Here is a 17907-nt window from a genome sequence, read left to right on the forward strand (position 1 = left end):
TCTTGAGCATTTACAGTAAGTGGTTTTGTTGCCTTCTCCACCCAAGAAACCACTTTGATTATTTCATGGAAATTGTTTTCAGGGAATTTTCAGGATGGAAGTTCTGGGCATTAAATAAGTACAACTGGGGACTGCAACATGACTTTACGCCTCTGCAAAACAGTCTTCAAAGAGATGAAAGGGGCTCTTTAACTTCATTATGATGGGCCCCTGTCTGGGACAGAATCTGTATATAATATCAATGTCTCTCTTTTTAATGCTGTGTTCTCCTTTTACAATTTCATTTGTGTAATTAAAATCAATTAACTCATCCTTTTCGTCAAAGAAAATGTATGGAATAGGCTTTGAACAGCACAATTGTACCTGTTTTGGCTTAAACAAAACAAAGCAATCAACCTTCTCCAAAAAGCTGTTTACATGAAAAGTAATTCTCAATATGAATCCTAAAATCAATTACCCTTTCATACTTATGTCACAACACTGAACATACTTGACTAACGCCTTTTAGCCTCGTGTTACAGCGAGCAAATCATACGGTAGCTATTCTCAGATCTATAACAGCATCAAAAAGGCCCACATTAAGCACCTCGTTAAGTATCGTACTTATGCTAACTGGTGCAAATGTAATTAAGGAACGTCTGACAGAACTGCAAAAACTGTTACTTACTGTCACTATTGGATTTCACGGTTTAATAAGATGTGACCTTTTGAGAAGGGGCAGAGAGGCGGAGAAAGGACCTTTTCTGTTTTCCACTCCCGTGTTAACACTGAGCATGTGATGAACAAACTCAAACTTGATTCCGTGCAGTTTTCCTGTCATTCCTCCCAAGGGACTACGTGGGATTAGAATTTTACACGCAGCGCAACCACAACTCGGTTGAAGGTAAATTCATAGTTTTTGAAATTAGCAGGGTTTGTCCAAACATTCCTCCTCTGAAAGTGTTGCTTGTAAGGTGTTTTTCTTTCTGTCCTCTTGCCTAGCATGACAGGGGACGAATATGGATCACATCTTGATAGCAGCAATATTTATACATAGGCTAAGGATGAATTCTGTTTGTTCCATTCTAAATTATAATTTCAACTCGCAGTACTCGATTTCCCTTTGAAATCTAACGAATGCTGTTGGTTGAAATACATTAAATTATTTGAATGCTACTGTATGCATTGGTATTTTTATTTTTATTTTGATAACTGAATGACTGAACGCGACTTTTAGTTTAGGATGTCCACAAAGTTCTCCGCTAACAAGTGAGTAATCTAAATATAGCCGTTTATTCGACTTTTGAAGCTAAATTATAGTTAGCTACAGTTATAGTGTGCAATGATAGCTTCTTATGTTTATGGGACAAGGTGGAGGCTACAAGTTGTCACGTTTTCTACCCGGTCAGAGATATGGAATGTTCAAACACCACACACCCTATTCAACAAACATTCCCACTTGGTGTTGATTCTTTTTCCTTTCACGGTCATCGATATAATGCAGGCCCTACCCATATTCAACAATGTTGCTGTCATGCGGGTGCGTTTAATAGGCTATAATACGTGCATTTTTATTCCATCTAAATTGCATAAATATCACATGATTTGTAGCCTACACTGTAAACTCGGATTTGATTCTCCCCGACTACGACTTGGGCAGTAGTTAGGTGCTCGTCTCCGACAAGTTGTCTCATCATGTTGCCTATGCTATTGTAGGCTAAACAAAATATAGATTTCGTTGAACTGAACTCAATAATTGGTGCAGTATTACATTTAAGTCCTGACACAAATTTAACATGACTACAGCTACTATGCTGTTGTCGATTGCACAACAGGCCAGGTGACAAGGAAAATGTAAATTATAGGCTATTATTTGTACATGATATTTGTTAATTGAACGGAAGAAGCCAAGTTATCATCTGGTTGTCAGGTTTTCCGCCAAGTAGCTTAGCTGCTATCCCGCAACGCGTGTCCCGTTAGACGCATTATCACATAAATATAGTTATAGGCTAAGAGATTTAGTCTGATACGTCCAATCTGAAACTAGATGGGACTGCTGCTGGAATAGTTTAACAACCTTTTCTGGCGTTACTAAGGACAAAAAAAAAACTGATTTCAAGGGTCCCTGGCTTTTTCCCCGACCCGTGCCAGATACAAGAGGTCCCAGACCTCAAAGTTATAGTACATGAAAGGGAACTAGGTGCGTGTGATCACGGCACATTTCTGACCGAGAGAGCTTCTTTGTTTATCGTAGCCTTTCACATTGTTACAGATAAATAATTATTAATGAATTATTCATAAATAGCCTAATAATTACTAGTAATTAATTATCTACACTATTTATGTGCAAGCGTCACAGGTCATTGTCTCAGCGTGTACCTGCAGTAGAAGTTTGGTTTTGTAGAATGATCACAGAATCATCTTTTTGGAGGTGCTCATGGTCAGTGGTAATGATTATTTATATAAGGAACTCTTTTTTAACCCTGTGAAACTCACAACATTGATGTAACTGTAACCAACATGTTGTACTCTAGACACTCTGTGCAACAGTTGAAAAGGTTTTAAATAGGCCTGTTGCTAAAATATATTACAGGGCCCAAGGAACTGGGAAATGTTGTTCAAAACTGATATAACTGATATTGTAGTTGGCAAAAATGGTTTCTCTAGAGCACAGGTGTCAAGCTCCAGTCCTGGAGGGCTGCAGTGTCTGCTGGTTTTCAGGTTGTTCTTAGAACCTGTGGTTCATTTAAGTCATTGATTGGCTAAAGAATCCACACACCTTGTTCTCGAGGCCGTAATTGACAGCGGATTGAAAGGAAACCACAAAAACCTGCAGACACATTACATTATTGGCATTTAGCAGATACTCTTATCCAGAGTGACATACAGTTGATCAGACTAAGCAGGAGACACTCCTCCCCTGGAGCAATGCAGGGTTAAGGCCCTTGCTCAAGGGCCCAATGGCTGTGTGGATCTTATTGTGGCTACACCGGGATTAGAACCACTGACCTTGCATGTCCCAGTCATTTACCTTAACCACTACACTACAGGCCACCCTGTGGCCCCCTGGGTATTCAGTTTGACACCCCAGCTCTAGAGTGCCTGAGAAAAGTAAACGTGAAGTGGCAAACATTGATTTTTTGTCACGTTTGGACCCCTTCGACCTCAGAGCAGTAGAGTCAGCATGATGCTGGGTGCCAAAGACGGCCAGAAGCTGGACCTGTCCAGGCTTTCAGACGAGGAGGCCAAGCACGTGTGGGAGGTCATCCAGAGGGACTTCGATCTGCGGAAGAAGGAGGAGGACAGACTAGGGTGAGCCTTTTTTAGAGACTCTGTTCAACAGAACCCGAGCTGAACCCGTTTCTTCTGAGCTGTCATTGAATATAATCTGGTTGGATATACTTTCACTCAAGCAAATTGCTGTTTTCCTCTCATAGATGGTGGTCACTGCTAGGAATGCCTCACTATTTTCCAGAAAGAAGGCCCGTGTTGTATACGGGAAGTGCACGGCATCAGCTGAAGTTGTAATTGATTGATCGCTGTGATTATGCTGGTTCTGTTAAATCATTGTGTCTCTGGATTTCCCATGACCTGCTGGTAGTTAATTGACACAACACTTTTTGTGATCTGTATTCATGTTACAGTTCCCGATAAGCTTGTGACTGACAGCTGAAGATTGTTCTTATGTCTCTATATGAAAGGTTGCTGTGGTCTATTCGACTTACCAAGTGAACTCACCAACTCAACATTCACTTGATTAATTTGCACATTCATTGACTGACTCACACTCACTCACTCACTCACACACTCATTCACTCACTCGCACTCAGTCAATGACTCACTCACTCCGTCTTTAACTCACTCACACTCAGGGAAAAACTGCTATTCCCTCACACACACACTTTGTCAGAGATTTAGCTTTAATTTAACCTTCATATTCTTTTACAGTTAATAAATAGACAGCAATGATCCAGCAGTAATCCAGCCGAAACATGGACGATTCAGATTTGCGAAACTTGCTTTTGTGTATTCATGTAAGGCAACATGTCACATTCCCGAGGCATTATACATTTTTTTAATCAAGTTATATTTTTTGTTCTTAAAATATACCGGTTTGTTCTTAAGCCTTTAGTATCTTTACAGGGATGTGCAATATACTGTAGTTTGTCCGTTTTCCCATTTGCAGTTATTTCTAAACTGTTGCTCCAGGGATGTCGTCCAAACATTTAAACAGTGCCTGCTCTTGTTTGAAAGGCACATGATTTGTTCAGAGTTGGATAAAGACCGCAAACATTATTGTGAAGCCTAAACCATGAAATGGCTTATAAGTTCTCTTTCTGGGGGTCTTTCCACTACTGAGTCATCACCTGGAGCCACGGTTGGTTTGAGTACAGCTCTCCAAGAAATTATTTCACACCGGGTGTGTGTGCGTGTGCACATGGTGTACGTGCGTGTGCACATGGTGTGCGTGTGTGTGCACATGTTTGCTTTACTGTGTTTATGTGTTCACCTTGCTGTTCTATAGCAATGTTGTGTGTGAAAAGTATCATACACAACTCTATTCAACACTAGAAAGCAGGAGGGGAGCAGCACTGTGGCGCTTTCCCAAATAGTACATTTAGTCCTGTCAATTTTACTGATGTAGCTGTATAGACAGTGGAGTCAGTTAATGATTTTTACAAGTGGAGTGAGATCTGTGAGCAAGCATTATAACAATGCCGGAGTAAAACCAGTCAATATAAAAAGGTAAGGTGTGTATGTGTGTTTGTGCCTCTGTGTGTGTGTGTGTGGATTTGTGTGTACTGTATGTACATGCATGTATGTGTGCGTAAGAGGGAGAGAGAATGAACAGGACCTCCCCACCATAGACAGGTTGAAAGCACCTTTCAAGAATACTGTGTTCCTGTTGAGTTTTGGAGATAAATTGAGATATGCAGAAGTTTTCCCGTGCCAAAGTTTAAGTTGTGAACAGGGAACAGGGGGTGGCTGTGGACATTTGCATTCTGTTATACTCAACGGTGTTCTGCACATACCGCCCCCCACCCCCTCCAAACCCCAAAACCCCCAAACCTCCACCAGCCTCTGGCGCCCTCTGACTCCTGTCAATGTTATCGCACAGCTTGGTTTGATTTACACTGCATCGCTGGGCCATTTACACCCTACAGGGGCAGACCCATTGACCCAACCAAAGCACTCCCAGAATTATGGGACACGCAACGTGTCCGGCTGTTACACGTAAGTGGTAGTCGACGGGAAACCTCGGCTTGTAAAGCAGGGGCAGGTCCGGCACAGTGCAGGAGGAGGATTGGGATAACTTGTGTGCACAGTAAGATAACACACTTTGCCTCGCCTCCAGCAGGAATGTGTGGCTACGGTTCCGCGCTAACAATTGAACAAATTACATCAGGAACTTTGATAATGGATCTGGGGGGTGGGGGTTAAAGCAAAAGCAGCAATCATATGCACAGCCCGTGCCTTCTACCCTTCCCTTCAAATTGTTTTTGAAAAACAGAAGTACAGAAAAATATGTCTGGTCTTCTCAACACCGTAGAAGAAATGACTGGTGTTGTATCAGCGAGTGCCAGAACGTGGAGGGCAACAGAAAGGATTTGTGCTAGCCACTGCATTCTTTCTTGGTTATGTTTTGTCTGAGTCACTGGATTCCATCCTCCGACTGCCACGGGACTCACCAAAACCAGAACAAGAACCAGAACCAGTGGCCAGTGTCCTGTTGTATCAGAGACTGTGGTCGTTGTCCTTAGCAAAAACTATAAACACACTACAGCTGCCCAGAGTATAAACCATGTGTCACTGCGGCCAGTGGCATGTTATTTAGCAGATGTTTTTAAGGGCCTTACAGTTGATTAGACTAAGAAGGAACAATCCCCCCAGGAGTAATGTGGGGTCAAGGGCCTTGCACAAAGGCACAACATCCGTGCGGATGTTATCATGCCTACACCTAGGATTGAACCCCAAACCTTGCGGGACCCAGTCATGCACCTTAACCACTACGCTACAGACAGCCCCTGCATCCATTGCGTATCCATTGCACATCACTGGTCACAGCGATGCTAGGTGACGGGACTGTAAACTGGCCTTAGCATTGCTGAGTCAGAGGTGAAGCCCTTAGCACAATTTAGCTCTACAGTCTGCCCTTCGAATACATTGGCAGGCTAATGGGTGGATTTCAGCCATCTTTGGCTTTGGGGATTTTTCTTTCTACAGAGTGCCCTTTTTTTTCTCTCCCATGTGAAGAATATTTTATTTCAGCCTTTGATTTAAAGCATTAGCCACTCCTGGCCGCCTTCTGAGTTTTACTGAGTGGTAGTTCTCTCTTTCAAGCCATTGCATGAAGCATATTGCACTCTTTTTGTTATTGTGTTCATTTGGGCCAAAAACGATTGGGTTCATATGTAGAAGGTTCTGATTCCATATCCCTTTGATCGGTGCATGTTGCGGGTCCCCCATTAAGTATTCACAGACTTTTAGTCTTTTCATTCTGTGGTCTTATTGATCCAGAGAGGCTTAGTGTTCATTCTTAAAGGAAGAAGCAGAGTTGTTGTTTGAAACCAGGCTTTCAAAGCAACCATTAAAACCCCCAAAAAACTTGATGCCTTTTCAAGGATACGGAGGGTTCTGAGTATACTTGATTTATCATATCAGCTTATACGCAGAAAGGCTATTTGTCTTGCATATAGTATTCCTTGTGTGCATGCACATGACACATGGCATTATTATGGGCTTGCCCTCCAGGCAGACTTGTGTAGCTATACTAGTCTCTTAGCTGTTAATAGGTCATGCTGTGTGTGTGTGTGTGTGTGTGTGAGAGAGTTTGCGTGTGTTTGTATGAGGGTTTGCTTGTGTGTGTTTGTGGTGGGGGTTATGTGTGTGTGTGTGAGTGTGTGCGGGTTTATGTGTGTGTGTGGGTGTGGGGGGGGGGTTTGTGTGTGTGTGTCTGCGTGTATGTGAGAGAGAGAGAGAGAGTTTGTGTGCGGGTTTGTGTGTGTGTGTGTGCTTGTATGTGAGAGAGATAGAGAGTGTGTGTGTGTGTCTGTGTCTGTATGTGTGTGTGTGTGGTGCTCCATTATAACGGATATATGAAAGCTGCCCATTGTCAGCCGTGGACGATGATCACTGCACAATCACAAGGTTGGTGTCCATCGTTGTGTTTCGGAAGCCATGAGAAGGCTTCCCATCCAACACAAAGAAGCCCCTGTCTTTGCCCCATCTGATTCCCACCAGGGTTGGCCATTTTCTCATAGCAAACATATTAGCCTTCCCTGCATGTGCCCAGGGCTTTCTGTCTCACACAATATGCATCAAGACAAACTCAAAACAGTGCCAGAGCCATGGAGTCAGATTTTACATATATTTCATTAAGAAGAGTAACCCACAGATTTTTAGTGCTATCTTTTCTTACTTTTTCCTGTGTGAGTTTAGGGAAGTTTAGCAGCCCTGCAGTCCCATGATGAACCTGAGTGCACAGAGGCAGGGAACATCATAATTCTCAACCAGTCATGGCCAATTATTATTATTATTGATTACAGACTAACTGCACATTTTTTCTAACAATTTCTCGGACTGAACATTATATTGTCCGGTCTGGACTACATACTGGAACTGTACAAATAATTGGAAAAACGGACATTGTGGTCAAAAATGGAGAATCTGGCAATCCTAACTGCAGGACTCCTGGCCACAGTCTGCTCTGGTCGGGATTAGGATCCAGACTATGGCGCACAAGTGTGGCCATCTAGTTATACTTAATCAAAGCTAAGATCCTTATTTTCTGCAGTTGGCTGTACACTGTCCAATTAACCAAGCGTTTGTTTGTACACTGTTTTATTTTAAAGAATGTGTCTGGTCCCTTTAATCCCATTGTTTGCAGGTGACTCGTTGAAGAGAAGGCAGTTCGGTTTTGTTCTTGCAGTAGGCTACCTCCCCACCCTCAGACATCCGTATAACTGTCACTTTAACTAGAAATCAACTACTCTCACTGCTGCCAAGCTTCCTTCTTTTTATCATTAAAAAATAGGAATCTGGGACTTCTTTCTTCAAAACATTGGCAACATTTTCTTCACTAAAAACACAATAAGAATTTATCTGAGAAAAAAACAGATGCTTTTCTGGGTAATTTGACATTTTTTGGAGGGAAAGTATAGACGAAAAGGCTGCAATTACATTTACTGTCCAAATGAATAACATTAGACTGACTTAATATTGCAAAAAACAACCAAGGTGGCACTTAATGTCAGTTATTGTACTAAAAGTTTACCAGGCTCAGATTCGGTTTTAATAGAAGGGGACATGTAGAACAGTCATTGTCCCTTACTTTGTAGCGTCTCAGAATTTTTTTTTTAACTGTGGTAGACGTGGTATTAGTTGTATGTCACTTGAGTTCTGCTTGTGCGTCAGAAAGGAGCAATTTGTTTGATGGTGAGAGGAGAGAATTCGGACCTCTACAGCCCACAGCTGTCATACGTGCTGAACAAAAGCTTTGTTTCGTTGTCGATGATTCTCTAGTTTATGACAAGCCCAATCAAGGCCTGGAATACATTGAATATTCTCAATACAATTACAATACAAAGCTTCCTCCTCACATTGGTCAATGTTGCACTCTGCCTGTCCACATTTACTGTATTTCCTGGTTTCCTTTTTGCTTGCCATTGTAGTCTGAGGGAGCTGTTGTTTGTCTGCTAGTCTTTCAAATTAGAAGGGCTGAAAGCATAGTATTTGGCATTCTATTAGGCTCTCAAACCTTGGCTTTCATGTTCAGTCTCTAGAGCACTGCTGACCATAGCCAAATGGGGAATCATGTACAGTATTTGTCAATTGTTCTGTCCTTAGACAGAGCCAACATGGCCACCATATGTTATTGACATTTCACTGTGTTCATATGTTTGCATAATTAGAAATGTGTTGCATTTCAGCTGAAAATAGAAATAAAAATGAAAATTGCAGAACATATTTTATTTCATGAATGGAGAACACAGCTTGCAATTATTTCTGTTTGTGCTTGCGCAGTGGTATCAAGCCGGTTCTTGAAATGACACTGAAAATGTAATGCAACCTGTGGTTTGCTTGAGATTGATTTCCAGATGTATTCAATTCCAGATGTATTTTTATATACATTTCTATATGTCACTTCTGTCAATATAGAGCAGAATATGGAATTCATTCTGTCAGAAAGATGAAGCAGAAAAATATATATTAGATTTTTCATTTTCTTTTTTTATAAGACAGATTGAAACCAGACTGAATCATGCCTGGCCAGAGATGTAACAGGCTACCCAGGTTTGTAAGGCTTGAAGACGGCACTTCATTTAATTGGTTTGGTTCTCTTGGACTTGCATTTCCATTAGAGTCAAGCATAGGATAAATTGTCCACTAATGGAAGACCTAGTAGACCTTTATGGGTAAAGGGAACCCCGCTCTCACACCGGTCCACACACTGCTAAGTGAATACACAGAAACAATGCCAGAAGCAGATACCAGCATAAGCAACAAGAGCATGTACGTTCTTAATTTTAAGAGATTTTAACATTCAACATTTGAGAGATTTTCGTAATATATTCATGGAGTCATGATACAAATTATACTGACTGTAAGCATGCTTACATCAATGGGAAGATAGTTATACCTTCTGGGAACAAGACTGAAACATCACGATACAGTATGTGCTTCGGAACAAAAACAATCCATGATTTGAAACACTTTTAGTCATAGTAGTCAAATGTTTTCAGTTATGTTTGAAAGTACATTTGTGCCTGTAGGGCTCCTCTTTTAAGCTAATAAATAATGTACAATAACGTAAACTACCATTAAGAGAAAACATTTTGATTCCTCCATCTATAATCTAAATGCCACGTAATGTAATCTGAACTGATCAAGTTATACTGTATTTGAAACTAGCTCTTTGAAACTTTTTTTTGAGGGATTGTGGGTGTGTTTTTGCAATGAGCAGCAAAACTGTGACAAGTAGTTTACCGTTATGGTCATGGCGAAATGAGTGGTGGTCTTATGTTAAATTCATCTAAATAGAGACACCAGTATAAGTACTTAGTGTTGTAAAAGTAGTCTGTTAAAATGAACTTGAAAGGAAATTCAGTTTTCTCTTGCTAATGCAAAGTAAATGTTACTTTTTTATGTCGTTTGCATGTTCATGTAGCAGTTAAGTTGTGTACTAATAATCATATAATAATTAGATGTGAAAAGAGCCATACCATTTTCCAGTCTTGCACCAAGGCATCCTGAAGATTCCCTTAAACAATAATTGTATTGCATTTTAATCCACTTAATTTTAAGGTGGTTGGTAAGATTTATCATTGATACCGTGCAATATTTGGCTTAAATTAAGGTTTCCTCAATGGTCATATCTGCAGAGCTCTTCCACTGGGACTGCGTGCAAGCACAGAAAATCTGTAATGAAGCATTTAGGAAAAGGCCTCAAGCACAGTCGCACAGGAAAGAGAAAGGCTGACGCCACCTATTCCGGATATTTTCACTATTCAAATAGTGAAAGGACCGGATATAAAATGCTCTGGGATTTTTGTTGTTTTAAGGAATCTGTTTTTTTATTCCCAGCATAATAGTATGCAGACGTTTTGTTGCATGACTCTGTAAAAATTTTTTAGTAGGTGTTATGCAATGTTCTTGGTGCATATACAGTACAGTGCAGCCTGTTAGTATTTGGACCATGGAACAATTTCTGTTCTTTTGCCTCTGTACTTAAACAAAGAATATTTGGCTAAATTGCTGACTGCCACCTTTAATTGGGGGTATCGACATCCACATGAGGTGATCCGTGTAGGAATTATGACCCTTATTATACAGAGTGCCCTGATTTTCTTGCATCAAAAGTAATTGGACAGTTAGCTTTTCAGCTGTTTCTCATTAGTCAGGTGTATTCAGCTACTTCCTTAGTGCATGTGTATGAACGCTTTCAGGCTTTTGATTTTTGATTTGATTTTGATTTTTGGAGTCAGTTATTGGCATTTGTCAATATGAGGTCCATAGTTTAAGCCAGTGAGTCATGCAAGTCAATGAAGCCGTTATGAGGCTGAGAAATTTCCACACTTTGTTCTGGCCATCATTTTGATAATCAATCTTGATCTCATCTCTCCACAAAACCCTTTTTCCAGAGCTCTTTTAGGTACTTCTTAGCAAACTATATCCTGGCCATCCTGTTTTTTCAGCGAGCTAGTGGTTTGCATCTCACAGTGTAGCTTTTATAGATCTGTTTGTGAAGAGTAGTCATGTACACATTAGTGCTTGCCTCCTAAATTGTGTTTCTGATCTGTCAGACAGGTTTGGAGGTTTTTCCTCATTATGGCAAGGCTTCTTTGGTCATCAACTGTAGAGGTCTGCCTTGGCCTACCAGCCCTTTTCTAATTACTGATCTCACCAGTGATCTCTTTCTTCTTAATGATGTTCCAAAGTACAGTTTATTTTGGTAAGCCTATTGTTTGGCCTGTTGGGAATATTCTCCCATTGTGGAATGAAGTTGGGACCAGCAAAGGAACACACTGACGTCCACTTTCCATTGAAAAGCTTTATTTAGACAAAGGGAGATTCACAACATCCCACACACGTGGGGGTTAACCCCTTAAGTATTGCCCCTTTTGACGACAGGCATAATCCTGGTCTTTGCTGAAAGCGGTAACCATTTAGAGTCAGAATTACTGAAAATATTACTGAAACAAAGTAACAGAAGCTGAAACACAGTGAAAGTAGAAGGTTTTTTCTCACTGAAAAGATTTTCTGTTTTTGACTGGATACAGATTATTGTAGCTGTGGCTTGCTCATTCAAAAATGAGCGTTCTGCATTGTTTTATCTAATCTATGTCCAGGCAGTTTTTCAAAAGAGACATTTGGAGACTCAAAAAGGACACATGAAAACTAAATGATACTGTGGGCCTTATGAGGTGTAAAATGCTGCATTTGCTTACTAAACTATACAACACTTTTTATCCTGAAAAAAAGTGATGCACTTCCCCCCACCTGTCACCCTCCCCTAACTCTCTGTCCTAAACTCCCTCTCCTTGCAGCTATCCACAGACAGCAACAGGTCGAGAAAAAAAGCTGTGTTGTTCTATGCAAGCTAACAATTTATACACCATTGGAAACATGAAGTCATTAGCTAAAATACTTTTTATTCATCGCTTTAATAACATTCCCGTAGTCGGTTCTTTGATGAGCTGAAGTTATACTGAATTTCCTTAAACGTGGATGGGGGTAACACATTTTCTCGGCAACTAAATTATAAATACTGATCAGAGACGGTTGTACCTGGGCTCATCGTGTTTGAGAGAACCTATACAAAGCAATAGATAATAGCATTTCTATGTACAAGTACTTTTGTAGAAGTCTACTGTGAAATGGATGACAATGATAATTCCTTGAGAGAAATTAGTAAACAATGGACAGTCTATCAACGTTTCTCAGAGTTAGCACATTTTTAGAATGAGAAGCTATTATGGATTCTGCTGGACACTTGTCATGAAAAGGACACTGACATTAGCTTATTTCTTGTAGTTTGTGGATTTCCAAAATGCAGAGGAGGTGAGTTCCCCCCACACTTGTTTTACCACCCACTTGTTACTAAATAAGGAACTGTTGTCGCTAAAGCTGTGGCATGTTAAGATAGGTTATACAGATAGAACCATGAGTTTTAATGCTTTCAAACAGTATATCCTGTTAATGAATGCAAAAATAACCCTCACTGGCCCAGCATTAAGGGGTTAAAGTAGCCTGATAAGAGGAATAATACATGCCATGTGTAAACATTCCCAGACAATTACTATTTTTTCTTTTTTTACTGCGGTGAATACACTTAACAAATCAGAAACAGCTGAGAAGCCAACTGTCCAGTTTGGTCCCCTAAAATGGGGGGGGGGGGGGGCTATATAAAAAGGGATGTAATTCGTATACCGATCACCTGATATGGATACATACTCTCATAAAGCTGAAAGTCTGGACCTTTACCTCATATTCATGGTTTCATTTCAAATGCAATGTGCTGGAGTACCAAAAGAAAAGAAATTGTACCACTGTCCAAATACTGAAATACAGACTGCACTCTATGGAATAATATGATGTTCAATTGCCTCAGGTCCCGCAAGAGATATGCGGATAGCAGGCAGCTATATCCAGATGTTATCCATCACTCTCTTCCCTGTAGTGAGCTGTTCTGATCCCAGTAAACTTCCTCCCAAACTCAGCATTTTGCTGCTCATTGTGACTAGCCAATGTACCTTATCTATGTCCTTCTGTTCCCTGGTGGATCTTTTTAATGAGATATTTCTGTATCATTATTAAGCAATTCTGTTTTCTTTTTAAGTACAGTTTCTTGATGTTCGGAAGCAGATGTTGTCACATGGCAGCATTAAAGGCCAATTAGCTTGCCGCAGAGGCTACACTGCAATTTCCTTTGATGCAATCGGAGGCTTAATTTGTTGCACAGGAAGGACTGTTTGCCAGGCTTGAGGGTCTTTTGTTTTGTCTGAATAAAACATGGGAAGACGGCCAAAGAGCTCTCGGTCAGTGCCAAAAAACTATGTACAATGCTGACTGGTGCAGGTTTCCCTGGCTCATCTAATTTTTCTGGGATCCCTTCTCAAATCCTTTGCCGTCTGAGGACTTAATGTCAAAAGAATGCAGTGATGTGGTTTCAAGAAAAAACGCAACTTTGATGGATTAATGGATAATCTTCCAGAACCTGCTGGTTTGGAAGGGGCAACATATACTCTATGGCCAGGCTGTCTGAAGGCATCACGTGGATTATTTGGTGTTTGGGCAAAAGAAGTGTGTCACTGCTGTTTCTTATTCACTTTTGTATGGGAGCGTGGGCTTGATGATTCAAAACAGATTTATGTCCTTGAAAACAAACAAAGTGTTTGGCTATCTATCTGAAATCTCTTTTGTCCCAAAGAGCCGTGAAAACATTTGTCAGTTTGAATGGACTGAAATGTTTAAAGAGGTTACCTAAAACTCAACTTCGGTCTAAACAGCAAAATGCAGCTTTGCAGTGCGGTGTGTTTAAAATGTAATATTTGTCACACAGAACTTTCTGTTTCTGTTAACTACTCCTTTCCTGCTTCCCTGGCTTAGGTTTCTTACAACAGGCCAACTATTTCATTTGGTTTCACTTAAGTAGTAACAGTTTTGGCACGATTGGACATTTATAAGTGATTGACAGCTGCAGAAAACATAACATTTCACCCACTAATTTCCTGTGATGCGCCCATTTCAAGTTTGGGGATGGGGGGGGGGGGGTGTGTGGGGTGAAAGGGGTGGATTTAGGGAGGTGGCAGATATAGCTTAATGGAGTAAACAGAATTTAATGACTACCCAGACTAAGCTGACTTAATGGACACCAAGTCCTCGGCTGGCCGTTGTGCAGGGGAGAGGGAACATTCCACCTTTTTTTTTTTTTCAAAGCAACGTGGCTCAATAATTGAATCACAAGCTCATTCCTCTGGGCTGCTGCTCTGTCTTTAACCTGTTAGTTCTTCCATGAGTAATGCTGAGGTTATCTTGGAAACTTAACCACGGAGACATCAGTCTGTTCTCTGTGCAAAGTTTGACCTAGTGGTGATACATTGTGAATTGCAGACAAAATGCTGTGAATTGAGACAGAATTATAAGATTATCCTGGAAGGGCCATTGTAAAATGTGCAGAACAGTGAGAGGAAAGCTGTTTAGTGGATTATGGAGCTGTTCCATTGTTCTGTGAGTAACAGCCTCATCGGTTCACCCGGAAACACACTGGCAAACGTAGGCTGAGTTTCTCAATACCTGCAAACTCTGCTATCTGCATTTGCGGCATGTTTTACAACACAGTAGAAAAGAAGTTATGAGCTCTGGCCTTCATAAGAATGAGACAACAGGGATTGACACAAACAGTTGCATGTGTAACAAGTTCGAGATTTACCTGATCCGAGGATTTGAACCCCAGCCTCTCACTTGTCCAAAGAATTAGCCAGACGAACGGGTTACCCGAACTCGCCCGTTCTTTTGAATTTGAGGGTTCCGTCATCAGGGAGCGTATTGCTTTCACAAGCCTTTGCTCTCACTTCACTTCCCTTCACTGTTCTACATATGGGCCAGATAAAAAAACATTAAACATTAAAATTAAATATTGTTATATGGTCATGAGATGTAATTTCAAGATTAAACCACACTGCCCAGCCAAATGATCATACATCCCATTTTGATGAATCACTTGTGATTAGGCTAGCAAACCATTAGCTTGACCTCACCTCCTACTTCATCATGGCTCTCATTCATAATGTCAACATGAATTTTTTGAAACCTCATAACACAGGCCAGGGGTCTGGCCCACTGTAACAAGTGCTACCTGCACATCCAAACATGGCTAGGAAGTTTCTGTACTTAGCCCTGAGTTGAAATCTGTGGAGACATAGCTTAAGCAGAGTTGGCTGGGGGACCGTGGAGCTTGCTCTTCGGAACTGTGTCCTGGGAATTTTCGAGCCACGGCAACAAGTGAGCAATCCGATTAAATCCCGCTAAATAATTCATTTCTATGCAATTCTATTTAAGGGGAATAATGATTACTTTTATGATTTTTATATTGCATCTGGTGTTTTCCACAAGAGCTAGCTGCCAGCCAGGTGATTGCACTTGCCCACCGGCTACCTTCTGTAATGATAGCCATTATGCCCACTGATGTCCTGTAGCAACGGGCAAAACAAAACTTTAATTTCTTTCTCTATTCTTTTGCTGTTCCATGTGACTGCTTAGAGGATGATATCATGCAATAGTATACAAGTCATTTTTCTTCTCATCAAAAAGAGGTACTGGGAGTAGAAACCCCTTAACCAGAGGCAGAACCAACATTGAACCATAAAACGTCCTTGCCCATTGATTCGTCCCATGAAACTGGAGTGAGGTTATCAACTGTGATACTTCACAGTTCACTCCGTCTCCTCTCTCTCTCTCTTTCTCTCTCTCTCTCTCTCTCTCTCTCTGTCTCTCTCTCTCTCTCTCTCTCTCTCTCTCTCAGGGAGCTGAAAACCAAGATTGAAAAGGAGGATGCCAAGCGTGAGCTGCTAGGCGTGGAGACCAACCTGACCGAATCCCACTGCATCCGCTGCCTGCACCCCTTCAAGTTCCTGGTGAACAGCAAGCGGCAGTGCCTGGACTGCCAGCTGTTCGCCTGCAAGGCCTGCTGCCGTTACAGCAAGAAGGAGCACGGCTGGGTGTGCGACTCCTGCTGCACGGCCAGGTGAGCTCCGCGCCGTTTCCGGCAACTTCTTTCACGGGTGACATTGACTCAGGCGACATTGGCTCAGGCGGTAAGAGCAGTCGTCTGGCAGTCGGGGGGGGGGGGGTTGCCGGCTCGATCCCGCCCTGGGTGTGTCGAAGTGTACCTGAGCAAGACACCTAACCCCCAAACTCTCCTGACCAGCTGGTTGGTGCCTTGCAGGGCAGCCAATCGCCGTTGGTGTGTGAGTGTGCGTATGAATGGGTGAATGTACAGCGCTTTGGATAAAGGCGCTATATAAATGCCTGCCATTTACCATTCTACCATATTGGTTGTGATTGACAAATGCATAGGTTATCGGATGATGTGAGAAAGTGAGAGGAAGAGGATGATATTGTTGTCGGGGAGGGCTGGTATGAAGCAAATTTAATTTTAAGGTCTGCACTGTGAGGTCACTAGGTGAATTCCAAAAAATTCCAAAAGTTTATCCCTCGAATCCTTCACCCTCTCTGGGCCTTTGTCATCATGGAGACCTTAGTTCCCCTGTCCTGACAGCTGGGTCATGTTGTGAAGTGAGCTGGGATCCCCAGCACAAGACCCCACTCTCCAGGGGAACCCCTTCCAGATGTCCAGCCCCCCTACCCAACCCCCACCCCCCTTCCCACAGGACACCACACTCTCCACTCTCCTATGTTCTGGATAGGGATAGCCTAGCAGACTACTGAGTGCAAGCGGTATAGAGTAGGCTCCCGGGAAGCCCTCTGTGCCGTCATCGCACAGCGCTGCATTGAATCTGCTTTGTCATGAGCCAGTCTGGTGAGAGGTATACTTCCTGTTTTCTCTCCATTCCCTGAATGGTTTGCCGATGCGCTGAGAATAAAAAACACAAGGCTTTTATTCAGAAGTGAATCGGCGACACAGCCCCGGTATTGTGTCTTTCTAGGAGTTGTACCGCGTCTCACTGTGTGGCCCGAGGTTAGGCCAGACTGAGAGGCGCAGTACGAGGGATGTCCGACTCTCCTGTTCCAACCCCACCCTCTGTATTACTGGGTATAATTGTATAATTCCTGGAGAGACATTCTGTTTCCAGGGGTCATACATATGGAAAGATGAATTTTATAGTGTTATTTATTTGACAGTTATAAACACAGTTATAATTATCACTCTTGGATATTGGACCTTTTTCCTTGGCTCTAGTGGTCGCAGGTTGCATGCACCGTAGGAAATGGTTCCATACAAAGATAGTATATATTAAAAAAGTGGATGAAAAAAACATTCGGTATGAAAATACACAAGTATTAAAATAGTATAATTTTTCGGAATATAAACTTTAAGACGCGTTCATATGATTATGAAGAATTGAAGTAAGTTCAGCTCTTCTTGAAATGCAGTCCTTTTAAGGGTGGTACAGACCAGTCCCACGGATTATCAATCTGACCATTTTTAGCAGAAATAGTTGACTGTGGCTGTACAGAGTAAACCCTCACTCTGCAGATTCCCAATACAGAGTCAGAGACAACATGAGTCCAGTGGAGAGGATTTAATGCAGATTTTCACAGGGGTGACTGATGACAGTACAATGAGCTCAGTTTCTCTGGCAACACACAATATAATGAATAATGAGTTATAATAATCAGGCAGTTCATTTTTTTCATATGTTTCTGTTTGTTCTGCAAATGTACCGTATGCATGTCAGCCTGAAT

General features: G+C 41.7%; 1 protein-coding gene across 1 annotated transcript in view; it reads left to right on the top strand.

The window, feature by feature from the left end:
* Positions 1–814: 814 nt before the first annotated feature.
* The window catches only part of mlphb (melanophilin b), a 41800-nt gene continuing 24707 nt past the window's right edge, over positions 815–17907 (top strand). The window contains exons 1-3 of the mRNA XM_061226808.1: positions 815–883; positions 3149–3291; positions 16004–16225. Coding sequence (XP_061082792.1) covers positions 3164–3291; positions 16004–16225 — 350 coding nt within the window. The 5' untranslated portion in view covers positions 815–883; positions 3149–3163. The remainder of the gene's footprint in view (positions 884–3148; positions 3292–16003; positions 16226–17907) is intronic.

The sequence above is a fragment of the Conger conger genome, chromosome 17 (assembly GCF_963514075.1).
Source record: "Conger conger chromosome 17, fConCon1.1, whole genome shotgun sequence".
NCBI lineage: Eukaryota > Metazoa > Chordata > Actinopteri > Anguilliformes > Congridae > Conger > Conger conger.